The sequence below is a fragment of the Grammomys surdaster genome, unplaced genomic scaffold (assembly GCF_004785775.1).
Source record: "Grammomys surdaster isolate TR1022 unplaced genomic scaffold, NIH_TR_1.0 65, whole genome shotgun sequence".
Taxonomy (NCBI): domain Eukaryota; kingdom Metazoa; phylum Chordata; class Mammalia; order Rodentia; family Muridae; genus Grammomys; species Grammomys surdaster.
Genome location: NW_021604567.1, coordinates 20673935 through 20689400, shown reverse-complemented (window position 1 = coordinate 20689400; position 15466 = coordinate 20673935). Strand labels below are relative to the sequence as shown.

The following is a 15466-nucleotide window of genomic DNA, read 5'->3' as shown; positions in this document are numbered from 1 at the left end:
TTTAGTTCCATCAAGTTTTTTTTTTTTTTGTTCATTTCTGCAGCTTAGGCATCTAATTAAGTAAATGAACACAAGAGGTCCTGTCTTTCTGATGAACTAACCTTTCTATGTTACACATGTCTAGTGCTTCTGAGTTAGGTTTGATAAAGTCAAGATACAGAGTAAATGACCTTTCAAAGTTCCTTTCATAATAACAATTAAAATTTTAACTCTAAAATAATCCAATTTTATTTAACCAGGTTTTCCCTTATTAACAGTTGATGATTTCCTGAAACTGTTTAAAACTAGATGTGCTTTGTTTTGTTCCTAGACTGGCAATAAAAAGGAAGTAAATGTCAATTCTACCACCCAGTATTATGAACCATTAACTGTAAAGCCACATTGGTAAGAAAGACCTAAGCTCGTTGAAAGGAGCTAAAATTAAGAGGGAATTTGGTAACAAGTGAGTTTGTCACAGTTGACCAGGTAACCTAGTCAGCAGTTTGAATTCCATTGTTACAAACCTTGTAAGTAATGTATCTGTATATATCTACACACACACACACACACACACACATGCACACACACACTTATATGAGGAACAAACCAACCAGTAGATATGAAATGTATTGGTCCCCTTATATTTGTTCCCCTTAGCAGCACATGGAATGCAGCATGAACGACAGAAAACATCTGAGACTCCTATATATTATTACTAGGATAGAAAGTGGTACAGCTACTTTTCATAACAGCCTGACAGGTTTTCTTTTAGAAAGGCTGAGCCTGGTGCCACCTTTTCATATGCAAATTTTAAGTCTGCAGGTGAGTCTTTTCCTATGATGTCCATTGTGTTCAATGGATCCATTGACTATCTCCTAATGAACTTCCAGGAACAATGTGGCTTTGCACATGAGGTCATTTCCAGCTCAGAGTCTTTCAGACATGTGGGTCTTCATCATGTGGGTCTGGAAGCCCAGCTCTGTTCAAATTTCCCTGTTGCCAGCCACTCTCCTACTATTCCTACTATTCTTTTTTTTTTCTTATTGAATATTCTACTTATTTACATTTCAGATGTTATCCCCTTTCCCCATTCCCGCCCCCCGGAACTCCGTATCTCATCTCCCTCGCAATGCTTTTATGAGGGTGTTCCCCCACCCATCCACCCACTCCCCCCTCCTTGCCCTCAAATTCCCCCACACTGGGGCATCCCACCTTCACAGGACCAAGGACCTCCATTTCCACCAATGCCTGACAAGGCCATCCTCCACTGCATATAAAGCTGGAGCCATGGGTCCCTCCATGTGTGTTCCCAGGCTGGCAATTTTGATCTTGGGAGCTCTGGTTGGTTGGTGTTGTTGCTCTTCCCATGAGGCCACAAGTCCCTTCAGCTCCTTCAGTCTTCTCTCTACCTCCTCCATTGGGGTGCTCACAGCTAACATTGAACTGATCATGGGGTCCCTACTATTCCTTCTACATGTATTTTTGTCATTTGGAAATGAATTTTTCTTTTTTATGTGTTGTTATTTGCAGTTTTTTTTCAAACAGGAGCTTTTTATTTATTTATAAGTAATGAATCAGAGAGTATCAATTTTTTAAATTTTTGCTGGTTTAGTATTCATTATTTTACTAATAAAGATTATAGTATTTGTATATTTATTTATTATTCTTTAAAGGTTTCATTCATACATATAATATGTTTTAGTCATTTTCATCCATTATTCTGTTGCATAAAACTTTAATTCAACAATTAGTTGTTTGAATGAATGGAGTTAACTTCAGTGTAGGACATCTTTCCAGTAGCATTCAGGAGTCCTCTTTCTCCTCTTCTTCCTCCTCCTCCCCTCCTCCCCCTTCTCCTCTCCCTACTGCTCCTCCTCATCCTTTTCTTCCTCTGCCCCTCCTCCTCCTCCTCTTCTTTCTCTTTATTACTACTTCCATAAGTTTATCTTCTTTCTTTCTTACTTCTTTCATGCCTTATTTTCTCATTATGTCACAAGATCCATAAGGTCACATATAATAAAAGATTAAGGAATTAATTATATAGTGTAATCATCTCCTTATCCCTAATACTGGGATTCTAGTGTGGAATTAATAACCATTATTAACCATTATATAAACCATTATAACCATTATATAAACCATTTATATAAAGTGTGGTTGATAGAGAATACTTTACTTGGACAGATAATAACATTATCCCAAATTGACAAGAAAGTGAAAATAAACAAAGTAAATCACTAAACAAAGCAGAGGAAATGATTAAAAGCAGAAAATCTGTGTTCAAAGCAAAGAAAACCAGTGTATTATTCAACATGCGAGGGAGGAAAATTGAAGAAAGTCAGGAATAGAAGAGTTAGCTGTGTGGACGAGGGGAGAAACAAACACAGGGAAGAAAATCTGTAGTTAACTTTTTTATTTTTTTCAGAATATGTAGGCTGTTGAGTATGTCTAGATTGTTCTACAAGTTGATAAGGAAATACTCAAATATTATATGAGTGAGAGATATGGCTAAAGAAGTAAGGACAGGGAATGCAGCTGCATAAGAACTTTCACACATAGGGATGATCCAGGTTTAGCATTATTTTATTAACTATTTCTTTTACTTTTGAGATTATAATACAATTACTTCACTTACCCCTCATTTCCCCCTCCAAACCTTCCCATGTATCCCTCCTTGCTCTCTTTAAAATCATGACCTTTTTGCATTATTTGTTTTTATATGCATATACATATATACTAATATAGTCATAAAATGAGTCCTGATGTGACGGTTCTGAATTAAGTATTCTTCTGGAACACAAAACAGTAACAAAAGTATACACAGATGAACTTGAATGGTATGTATGCTTGTGTATGAACTTCAGTAGCACATTTGCAACATGAATAACCTCTAAACTTATGCACTTAGGTCAGTTCATTGAGTCTCCATGACAATCTCTATGCTATGCTCATTGCTGAGAACTCATTGCCACTACAAACACCAGCCCCATTTCACCCTATTATCCTGAAGTCAGAGGCCTTCACAGGGAAGTTTATAAAGTCTAGCAGACAAGGACAAGGAAATGGGCTGCTTGCCAGGACTAGGACATTAGCCAAGGACAAGGAAGTGGGCCTCTGGCAGGAATCTGACATTAGGCTAGAACAAAGAAGTAATTTCAGACAGGAATCTAAATTTAGGCCAGAACAAGGAAGTAGACTTCAGACATGAAAATGACTTTGGGCTAGGACAGGGAAGTAGGCTCAGATATTTTGGTCACCCTGATAAGCTCTTAGAAACAGTGATCAAGGGAGTGTTCATGGTACTTTGTTTATTGCTTGTTCTTTGATTATTTATGTTTATTGTCTTGCTTGTTCCTTGACTATTTGTATCTATTGTATTGCTAGTTCCTCAACCTAGAACTGACCTCAATACTTGCATGTAATTAAAATGGTATAAAAGCAAAAAGGAGGAATGGGGATGGGATATGAGTTTTCTAGGGAGGGGAAATGAGGAAAGGTCATGGCAGCTGAAATGTATAAATAAAATATCCAATAAAAAGTAAGTCTGACAGAAGATTTGCCGGAAAACTCTTTCATTGCCAGTGATATGAATGAACCTGCAGGACGTAGTACTAACTGAAATAAGCTACACACATATAGTGCTTATGGTATCATTCATGTATGGAATCCAGAAAAGTTATGAAAGTAGGCAAGGATTATAGTGTTTATTAGAGGCTAAAGACTAGTGAGAGAAGGGGGAGCTGGTGATAAAGGATACAAAATTTTAGATAGAAATGATAAACTTTGAGAACTCATCTTCAGCATCATGAGCAGAGTCAGTTAAAATGTATTGTATAGTTTGAAATAACTGGAAAGTAGACTTCAAATGTGTCACTACAAAAACATTAATGGCTACTATAGTTAATTAGCTTGATTCATTCATTTTATATACTTGTGTGCATGTGTATGTTATAATATTATGCTTAAACATAAAGCATGCTGTGATTTTTCAATTAAATATAGCATTGATTTTGAGCTGGGAGGTGGCTCAGTAGGTAAAGCACTTACTATAAAAACCTGAGAACCAGAGTTCTTATCCCCAGAACCCACAATCATGTCAGACAGGTGTGATAGTATGTAGGGGTGATACTTAGAAGACAGCGCCCAGTCCAGCTAGTTCCTGAGCAGCCGCCACGTTCCTGCTGCTCCTTGGCTCACATCCACAAAGCTCGGCAGAACCCCAGACAATATCTGCCATCCTCACAGCACCCAGTAGAAATGAGACTCTTACAGCTTAATGATTATCTAAAGGATTTATATATTTAGAAATGCACAATTAACAAGATGCCCACACAATTAGAGTTGTTACCCAATATCTAACCTTTTATTGAAGCTGCTACCTAGGACAGCTTTCGACCCATCCATAGTTCTCCATGGTCCACAGTCTCCTTCCTCCCCTACTCTTCCTCTCTTTCTCCCATACTGTTTCTCTTTTTCTTCCCTCCCCTTACTCTTTTCTTCTCCCAGCTCCACCTCCTCTTCTACTGCCTAATCTCCGAGCTCCACTGTGAATACAATGTAGCAGAATAAATATCCTGCTACAGTAGGAAGGAAGGAAGAATCCCAGTGTCAACTTATACATACACACACATACATACACAAACACACACGTAGAAAGAGAAAGAGAGATTCCCCACAGACAAACAGACATACACATACACACAGATACACACACATATGCACAATATGTACACATACAAAGACACATACACATGCACACAGGCACAGGCACACACAGACACACATATGCACACAAATACACAGACACACATAGATATAACATGAATACACATGCACACAGAGACACACACATGCACACACAGACACACACATACAAAGCACTCATGTGCCCCCACACATGTGGATAAACATACACACATGTACACATATAAAACAATATTATTTCACTTTATCTAATAAATATGTCTGAGTCAAATAGTAAGCTATGGTTATACTTAAGAAACCAATGTAGCTAAGTGCTAAGTGCTGTGAGCACTTCTAGCTTTAGATTAATTAACTTGCATTCACTATCTTCTTAATAATAGAAAATTTTTCAAACAGAAAGATCTCACCACTGAATTCTGGGATCGATCTTGTTTAATCTATGAGGCAAAAAGGATAGTAAGGTAATTAGTTGCACCCACTTTTACTTTTAAGTGACATGTATTTCTTAAACCATATCAAAAAAACATCTTAGCCATGTCTTCAGCAATATTACCAGCCAAGACTGAGATTCCTCTTTGATAATGAACTGCAATCTAAGGCAATTATGGAAAGAGTAATGAGATTTGACTAAGCAAAACAGCTCATTTCCTAAAGAAAGTTGAGAAGGGCAATGGCCTACGGCAGAAACAGGTGTTGCAACCAGACATCTGCCGTGAGCTGAAAGAGGAACCAGCAAAGATGAAGCAGCAGGTGAAATAGCAAAGATGAACACTTGCCTGACAGTTTATTATCACTCCTGAGAGAGGAAGGAAATGTATTCATGGCTTCATATAAAATAAGACAATCTTATTCCCAGGAGTGAGACAATTAGAATAGCTTTAGGGCAAGTAAAAGTAAATGTTAAAAATATGAAAGTTTTTCCTAGAGATGGCAGAATTCAACCAAGAGCTGAGGTGGTTATTTGTGCTGGCTGAACCATTTGCTTTGTGTAAGAAGTAAAGTGCTGTGCACTGTGGATACCCGGGGCCATTTCCTTTATCTCTCTCTAGTGGTTTTTTTTTTTTTTTCATGAATTATCATTAAAGAGTTTTACTGGAAAAAAAGTAAAGTTGGATTTGGGGACATTTGATATTCCTGGTCCAAATAAAAGTACACCAATTACACTAAAGAACAAAATGAAATTGTTTTTTTAAATTCCATTTATGAACGATGTCTGCTTTTAAACTCATGGAACACTTTATAAACAGGTGTGTAGTCTTCTAGTCCTTGAAGCAGAATAGCTGCTGCTTGACCAGGTCTCACTCAACCCAAACTCAATGTCAAGAAGGGTAGGCTGCCTTGTAACCTCAGAGCAGGTGCACATTGCCACCTTGAAGCTGGTCTCCCCAGGGGCTGTCTCCTGATGCCTTACTTCTCTGATTCTACTGTGCTTTGTTCATGGGCTGCTCCTCCTGGCTCCTGTCATACATGATGTCCTTTCTAAATCAGAAAAGTATCCAGCAATGTAGTAAGAGGAGAAAAACATGAGAGATGGCAGACTTGTTTAAAACCCTTCATATGTAAAAAGGTAATAAGATGACTAACATACATCTTTTAAATAATGTTGTCAGTTATATTTCATAGTAAAAATACTTGAGAAAACACTCACCTTTTACCATAGCTTTACTTAGTAGACTATTTAGGAATGAAAAAATTGAAAAACTCATGCTAAAATATAGAGTATAACAAAGAAAGAACTGCTTCCTACAGAATGTGCCAAATTTGTTTGTTTATCAAGAAGAAATGGTGTCACTATTATTTTCTTCTTATATGATATATCTTGTTTTGCAGTCCTACTAAGTCTAGAAAGAACCATTAAAATATTTCCAAAAATCAAAATCAATAAATAATTTATCTCTCTCCAAATAAGAGCCTTGTTTTCCTGGTTGAGATTAGTTTTCCAAAGCTACCAGTGTGAAATGAGCCAGGCCAGTTCAAGGAGGGCTTTAATATTAATCCTGAAAAGGGGAGACTAGGTAGAGATGAAAAGGAAGCCAGATGATTCTCTGAAATGAACTGGAAAGTCAGGTGGGCTGATGTAAATGACCAGGACAACCTTCATATTATATTCAGTGGTCAGCTGTCAGCAAGACATGAATGAATATCCTTTCCTTTCTACTACTAAGAATAAGAAAAATATAGAATGATGTATCAGAATCCATATTCACAATTGTTATAGGTGCAAAAGTGTTCATATATATGTGTATGCATGCATGTGTGAACATGGACATTCACACATATATAGTTCTTTTATATGGATTTACTATAATTGTGATCTATATTTTTCTTCTTAGAACCCAGAAGGTGAGTATAAAAGAAGCCTCACTGATATGATAAATAAGAACACACCCCTTAGCTAGGTAGTATTCTTTGTTGATTGTAAATTCATTGTATCAGATATTTTCTTCGCATCTTTAACAACTTCTCAGGAATTTTCAACAATTTTCATGCAATTTGGCCTCTGTGGGTGACTTAAAAAACAAATGGAATTTGAGCAACTAAGAAGTCAATATTAGGACTAGAGAGATGGCTCAGCTTTAAGAGCTCTGGCTGCTCTTACAGAGGAACCAAGTTCAATTACCAGCACCCATGTGGCAGCTTACAACCATCTGCAACACCAGCTCCATGAAATCTGATACCATCTTCTGGCCTTAGAGGGCAACAGACACACACTTATCCACAGATATACATGTCCAAACCCATGCATATAAAATCATAAAAAATAAATCAAAGTAGTTAACATATCCTGTGTATCTTTAGCCTTTAATTAGCCAAAGTGCAAACAATGTAAACTAAACTGCTATCTATAAATCTTTATCATAGATGTGTGTTTTCAAAACATAGTAAGTAAACTTTATGACAACCCTAGACAGGGGGCTCTGAACTACAAAAGGATGAAAGAAGCTGTGCAAACAGTTATCAAGGATGCATTTATTCTCTTTTTGCTCCTTACTGTGGATGTTATGTGATGAACTATTTTGAGTTCTTGCATGAATTTCTCTTCAAGGATAGAGGGTAACCTAGAGTTTTGATCCAAACAAACTTCCCCAAGTTGCTTTTTGTCAGGGTGTTTTATCAGCAACAGAAATGAAATGACAGCAAGGTACCTGTTTCACTCTGCTTTTGCACAGACCTCTCTTCTTTAATGTGGAAATGGAATAAAGTCATCCCAATTTTTAAATAACTAGAAAATTTCTATTTGACAGATGAGGAAACAGGCTAAAAGGCTTAGTGTCATTGCTCAAAGTAGTTAGGTCAGCTAGTCACTGAAGTAAAATGATAATACTTGGTTCCTAACATAGAGCTTAATGTTCTGTGCCACTAAGATTAATGCTTAAGTAAGAGCATAGACATATGCATAAGCATAACATAATGCTTAAGTTAAGGGCACTTTTAAGAAAATATAGGAGGGGAGTTTATACCAATCTGTATACTTAAAGAGTAGCTTTACTGAAAAAGGAACTCAGGCTTGTTGCCTGAAAGCTAAAATGTGTCGCAATGCCATGGCTAAACCCCTGATTCATTAGTATAAATTAGGCATTGGGATGCTGTGAGTCTGGGAGTTTTAGTGGTGATGAGGCAGAGACATATCTCTACACTGTCACCCTCAGTATTCTCAAGAGTTCCTTTATATCCCTGAGACCTGGATCAGGCAAATCCAAGATATGTGTTTTGGATGAGAAAATAATTTCAGAACTAGCCAGTATAAAGCAGATTTAGAGATTTTATAAAAAGATATTTTAATATAGACTTTAAGCATGAGAGTTAGGGGAAGGAGAAGTACCCAAGAAGAAGGATGTGCCCAAGTGGGCATCCTGGCTTTCCAAGGAACACTAGCAGAAATTAAGCCATGAGCTTGCAAGTGCAGGTATCAGCTTCTCAAGAAGGCACAATTAATTATCTTTACATCTGCTATATATCATTTTGGTTGCTCTCTAGTTACATATTTAAAAGTAACTAAGAGACTCTGACTCTCTCTCTCTCTCTCTCTCTCTCTCTCTCTCTCTCTCTCTCTCTCCCTCCCTCCCCCTCCCGCCCTCCCTCCCCGTCTCCCTCTCCTTCTCTCCCTCCTTCTCTCCCTCCTTTGCCCCCTCTCTTAAGTGATATTATAGGGTGTCTGTGGAAATATTATGAATGGAATTATAATTGGTACAATACAACCAGGGGCCACTGAGGCTAAACAGGAGTTAGTAAAGGTTCTTTCCCAGTAAATGAGACTTCTAGAATACTTCAGGATTATATTTGGGAAGGGAGAAGCTTTAAGCAGTTGTTAATTTTGCTGGAGTTCTTTTCTACTGGTGAGTGGCTTTAACCAGAGATCTGGTGAAAGGGTCTTCTCTGTTCTTATGACTTCATAATATCCTGTCTTCTCTGTTGCCTCAGGAAGCCCTAGATCTTGTTGATCATGTTCAAGGGTTCAACTCTTAAAAGAGTTTTAATGATATCTATTTTCTGTGCACCAAGTAAAAGGAAAAAGCTAAGAGTAGGATGCAGGGTGTTCAGAGAGGACACTAGATGCTGATGCCTATCTATGCAAAGATAAAGAGAACTGGATCAGCCCCTAAGATATTTAGGAGGTAGTTTTTGAGATCATAGTGATTAGTTACAGTCTTGAGGCAGAAATAGTTTTCAAGGCTGATTCCAAGTTCTCCAGCTTGTTAAATTGTTCTGACAATGCTTCCATTTGTTAGGAAAGAGGATTCTGGGGAAGGAAGTAGAGTTCCCAACAGAGCCTGTTAAGAGCATTGTGGTGCAACTAAGTAGAGAAGCCTAATGTACAGATGGTCATGTAGCTCTGAGACTCTAAGAGGACCTCTAAGATGGGAGAATGATGAAAGACTATTTGATACTGAATTGGGAGAATCAAAGAAAGAAAGAAAGAAAGAAAGAAAGAAAGAAAGAAAGAAAGAAAGAAAGAAAGGAAGGAAGGAAGGAAGGAAGGGCCACATACCAAGCTCAGAGAATAGTCCAGTAGTTAAGGCCAATTACAGAAGGATTATCTAAGAAATTCAGACAAGACTGCTTTAGCCAACAAAGCTACAATGATCTCTGGGAACTTCTTCTACAGTTTCATCTCTTTCTGCCCACATTTAAGGGCTTGCATGTTTAGAGCAGGCCACCCACACAATTTAGGATAATCAGCCAAGCTCAACAGCTTTAATTACCTCTAACTATGCAACAAAATGTACTCCTTACTTGATAATTTTGATTTTGCTCCAGGTTGCCCTATAGATATGTAAATTCAATAATGCCAAGTCTTTCACATAAAATGATAGAGGGTATATACATAGACTCTTGTATCTACAAATTACTTACATGATTTATTGCAGCATAAAATGTACAAATAGCAATATGGTATTGTTAGGGCATGAAAAATGAAGTGATTCAAATCTACTGCTTCTAGAACTAAAAAAAAATGTTTAAATAATTATCTGTGTTATGAGAGCTCCACTTAAAATGGGAGCCAATAAAATATGCAAGAAAATAAAACTAGAAAGGAAAAGAAATTATAATATTTTGACCTAGTTATAACAGTTAGCTCTTATTGAGTGATAAATATGTTCCTATTGCCTTTGTGAAATGTATATTATCCAATGTAAACTCAAATCCCCTGTGAAGAAGGTGAATGGGACACTTATTCCTGAAATTAGGCAGTCGAAGCAAAATGCATGAGAGATACAGTTATCACCTGGTATCTACAGATATCAAAGTGCTGAGAATGATAAATACTGACAACTAAACCAGGATCTATTTTATATCCTAAATCAGATCATTGAACCCATATATTTTCAGCCTTATTTTGTGAGATGGGCATCCTAACACTATCTTCCAGATGAGGAAATTGAGAAACAGAGAAGTTTTATACATGGCAGGTAGGTAATCCAGAACATACATGCAGACCTGCTCAAGTCTAGTTTCTTCCCAAATAGATGAAAAGTGATGTTTATAAAATCTTTCTATACAGACAGAAAGCATTCTCTAATATCACTGTTAACTTTTAACCTGAAATTAGAAAGATTTTTTTGTCAGCTAGTCCATTTTTCATCTCTGACATTCACACTGACTTTTCTGAATACAAACAATGACAAACTAGGTCATATGCACATTGTCTTTTCTCTGTTCAGTTCTATAAACAGGATGTTTCCAGTATCGTGTAGCCATTTTTTATGAGTATATGATGACATTTATGTTATATATTTATTACAATTAATGTAATCATTATTAAAGACGCAATTAAGTAATATGAAATGCTAGAACCCCTAGTTTACTCTATGTACCTTTCACATGTATGCCTTTCCATTAGTACTCTCAGATGAAGAAACAGAGTTTACAGATCCTTAGAACATTTTTGATCACATGGCTAGCAAATGGAGTGCTGAAATAAAAGCTGAAAACGTTACTCTGTAATCCTGAGGCCCATTTCCCATTCTGCACTGATTTTGTAGGTGTCAATCCTAAAATAGCATCAGATTAGACTTACAGAAGGATGAATCATTTGTCTACAAATGAGAATGTGATGTGAAAGAAATAAGCAGTGTGTCTGCCTAAAACCGTATTTTCTGATTCAATCAAGTAGTAATTTTCACAGTTAGAGCTTTTCTTTTATTTTTTAAATGAGATCAAAGGATATTTTAAAACTGTGATGAGAGACTGAGTGATTGTTTAACCATTTACTCACTGAGAAGTATAGACAAAAATAGCAGGCTTGTAGGTAAGAACAAAGCCTACACAGATAAACATGTCATATCTGAATTCTATGTAAGGGCAGTAAAGCTTCTACTACATCTGAGTATTGGGCCTGGCATGAGGACTCTGAGTGTGTGTGTGTGTGTGTGTATGTGTGTGTGTGTGTGTGTGTGTAACAATGTACATATGTGTATCGAGTTCAGTGATTATTTTGTAAGAGGAACAAACCAATAATTGACTAAAGCATTTACTAAGAGGTCTTTGGAAGATAAGTCAATCAATAAAGTGATGATATATAGGTGATTGGTGACAGATAGATATAGATAGATGGTAAATAAATGATTGATGATAGATGATAGATAGATAGATGATAGATAGATAGATGATAGATAGATAGATAGATAGATAGATAGATAGATAGATAGATAGATAGAGGGATAGATAGAGGGATAGATAGAGGGATAGATAGATAGACTGAATTTGGATTCACAGCATCCATGTAAGCAGCTAGGCATTGAAAAGAACACCTTAAACCAGGATTTGGAAAGCAAAGACATGAGGATCCCTAGAGCTTGATGAACAAACAGTCACTCCAAATCAATAAGCTCTAAAGTCAATGAGATAACCTGTCACAAAAAATGATATAGACAATGATTGAAGATGATATCTGGCATTGATTGCTAATCTCCATCAATCCATATTCTTACGTGTGTGCACATTTATACAGACATGCACATTTACACAGGAACATAAGCAAAAATGATGATAAATAAATTAGATAGATAGCTAGATGATAGACAAATGATAGAGAGTTTAGTTGTGAAAAAATATTATCGAAGAAGAAATGTATGTGGTATAAACACGTGGTACCTGAATTCTACATAAGGACAGTAAAGCTTCTACTACATCTGAGTATTGGGCAAAAACATTCAGTTTTGGCAATGCTTAAGTGATTCAGAAAATTCCTAGAAAAAAAATGAAACAGTGGATGATATGTACATTAAAATTCTGGTTTAGAAGGCTTCTATAGTTACGTAGCTCATATTATGCTCTCTGCAGTCAATGGAAGTGACCTCGCATGGCACACTGGCTCAACATGAAAACTTCAATCTCATTCTGGTGAAACTTCAGAACCTATCAAGAAATCCATCACATAGGCAAATGCATATAGAACTTAATTTTCAGCCTGTGCTGGCTAGTCTTATGTCAACTTGACTCATAAAGTAGAGCTATCTAAAAGGAGGGGAATTTCATTGAGATAATGCCTCCTTAATATCCAACTCTGAGGCATTTTCTTAATTGGTTATAGATTGTGGAGGGCTCATCTCATTGTGAGTGATTCCATCCCTGGACTGGGGTCCTTTCTATAAGAAAGCAGACAGAAAATGCCAGGGAAAACAAGCCAGTCATGCCTTCTTCATCAGCTCCTGCCTCCAAGGTCCTGCTGTTTGAGTTCCTGTTCTGAATTCCTTTGATAATGAACACCAATATGGAAGTGCAAGCTGAATGAAATCTCTTCTTCCCAATTTTCTCTTTAGTGATGGTGTTTTGTCACAGCAATAGAAACCCTAACTAAAGATACAACCCGTCCATGAGAAGATAAAGAAACATGTGTCACTATTCACCTAAAAGACTTTTGGTTTCTTAGAGCCATCAGTAAATTATCTCGTAATTTTTCTCTTGGTTCTCTTTCTAAATTTCACATGAACCAACATAGCAGAAGACTTAGCATCATTTATGATTCCCCATTTGAAATATGTATATAAGAAAAAAATTTCCTTCATCACTAGTGTTGACTGAAAGGAAAGGTGCCTAGTATTACAGAAAATTTCTGAATGACAAAAATCTCACACAAACTAGCATCCCTTCACATCTCTCTTCATTTGCTTATTAGAATCTTTTAAAAATAAATATATATTGAAAATAATTTTTCATAAAATATATTCTGATCATAGTTTTAGTTCCCAGGTTCCCTTCACCTCCTCAACTGTCTAACTCCATGCACTATCTCTTTTTCCTTTGGAAAAAAAATAGACAAAAACCCCACCCAAACCCAGAAATAATATGGTAGTATTACATTAAGATTCTCTATGGGAATGAATCAATACATTTAACAACCTATAATTTTTGTGATGTCATTCACAAATTACCAATCTCAATTTGTATCCATATACAGCAGTTATTGGTAATGATTGCTTATTTATTTAATTGATGCTTACAACTCTCGAATTTTCTAACACTTTCATGTACTATCCACAGGAATGTAACCTGGAATAGCTTAGCTATCCCAGATACACACTGCTCCCCAGAGCTAGAAGAAGGCTATCAGTGCCCCCCAGGATTTAAATGCATGGACCTGGAAGACCTGGGACTTAGCAGGCAAGAGCTGGGCTACAGTGGCTTTAATGAGATAGGTCTGTCTTACTGGTACTATATATTTTCAGTTTCTGTTTATAATGTTTATGAAATGAAAAATATATTTGTGTAACTGTTTCATTTTATGAATACTAGTAGCATAAAAAACATAGATGCAAAATTGAGTTATATGCATATATATAATATATTTTTCCCTACAAGCTATGATACACAGACTCTGTGTCAATCATATATCTATATAGAGTTAATGGGCTCTATATAGGCTATTATTTTGTTTGTAGCATTTACAGTATTTGCTTGTAGATTAGGATTCAGAGTTGCTTATTCTAAGACAACAGTTGACTTTCTTACATTTATAGCAAACCAGAAGCCAAGGTAAGTCTCAAAATGTACAACATTACATATTTGTGACTACAGAGAGATGAAAATTAACTGGAACATAAAATAGCTAATTAAATACTTATGGATATGCCCTGTTGTATAACACATAGATAGGAAATGCTAATCCACATATAAAATGCTAATGTGTATATATTTCCTTGTCTTCTCTGTTAAGTGCTGAAATTCACCATGGTTTACCTAACATTACTCTGCTTATTATAAGTCTATCCCAGCTACACATATTTAATTATTAAAGTAATATTAGGCTATACACAATTATTTTGTGCTTCGAGAATTCTTTTTTTGTTGTTATTGTTGTGATTTGTATAGCATCTATTTTTTTCTTTTTTTATTGGATATTTTCTTTATTTACATTTTAAATGTTTCCAGGTCTCCCCTCTGGAAACCCCTTATCCCATCCACTCTCCCTTTGCCTCTATGAGCGTGCTCCCCCACCTATCCAGCCACTTCGGCCTTCCTGTCCTGATTCTTATTGATATAATTTTCAATCATGAATGAGGATTGTGTTATTTTGAAAGCCAAATTTATTTCTTGACTTTGATGAGGGAAACTGGAATGAAAAATTCTATAGTTAAAGAAGAGTGTGCATCAGTCCAGAGACTCTTCAGGACCATGAACTAGAGTTTTAGGAAAGATCTGCGAAAGCCTAACATTGTTAAGAAATTTAACTAATTGACACAGTTATAACCCCCTGACAGAATATAATACAGAAGTAGACTGAAAAGAACATCATGGTACTTCTTTTTAAGTCGATTTTGCAAATAATATCTCTAAATTTTTATTCTTATATTTTAATATGTCCTTAACTTGACTTCTGACATTGTAGCTAGATAGCATCCATTGACTCATTTTATTTAACCAAATGATATAGTTTGCTATTTCACAAAAATCTAGAAGCCAGCTGATATTGTCAATGTGTTTTAACTTAATATATCCTTAAAACTAATTTTAAGACTTTGTCCTTATGTTTCACAGGTACTGGCCTCTTAGGGAAACACTAACTTCTAAGAGTCAGCAATCCTCTACAGATATTGTGAGAGATGAGATATACAGATTTGGATAGGCTGCATGAGACATAGTCTAATGATCCCACTAGGCAGACTAGAATGCAGGAATATAGCTCATGCCTTTAATAGATGTGCTCAAATCTCCTGTAAAGAGTGACCAACATTCAAGGGCTAATCCACCTTTGAACAATCTCTATGTCACATTGCTCAAATTAATCATACCCTATTATAAATTCATCAGTTGTTTCCAAAGTCAAAGTGCAGTTGTGTTC

At 36.2% G+C, this 15466-nt stretch overlaps 1 protein-coding gene across 2 annotated transcripts in view; it reads left to right on the top strand.

Annotated features, from left to right (window-relative positions):
* Nucleotides 1-15466, top strand: part of Nalcn (sodium leak channel, non-selective) — a 276470-nt gene that overhangs the window by 37252 nt on the left and 223752 nt on the right. For both annotated transcript variants that reach the window (XM_028771252.1, XM_028771259.1), the window contains one exon: nt 13669-13823. In XM_028771252.1, the coding sequence (XP_028627085.1) occupies nt 13669-13823 (155 nt within the window). The remainder of the gene's footprint in view (nt 1-13668; nt 13824-15466) is intronic.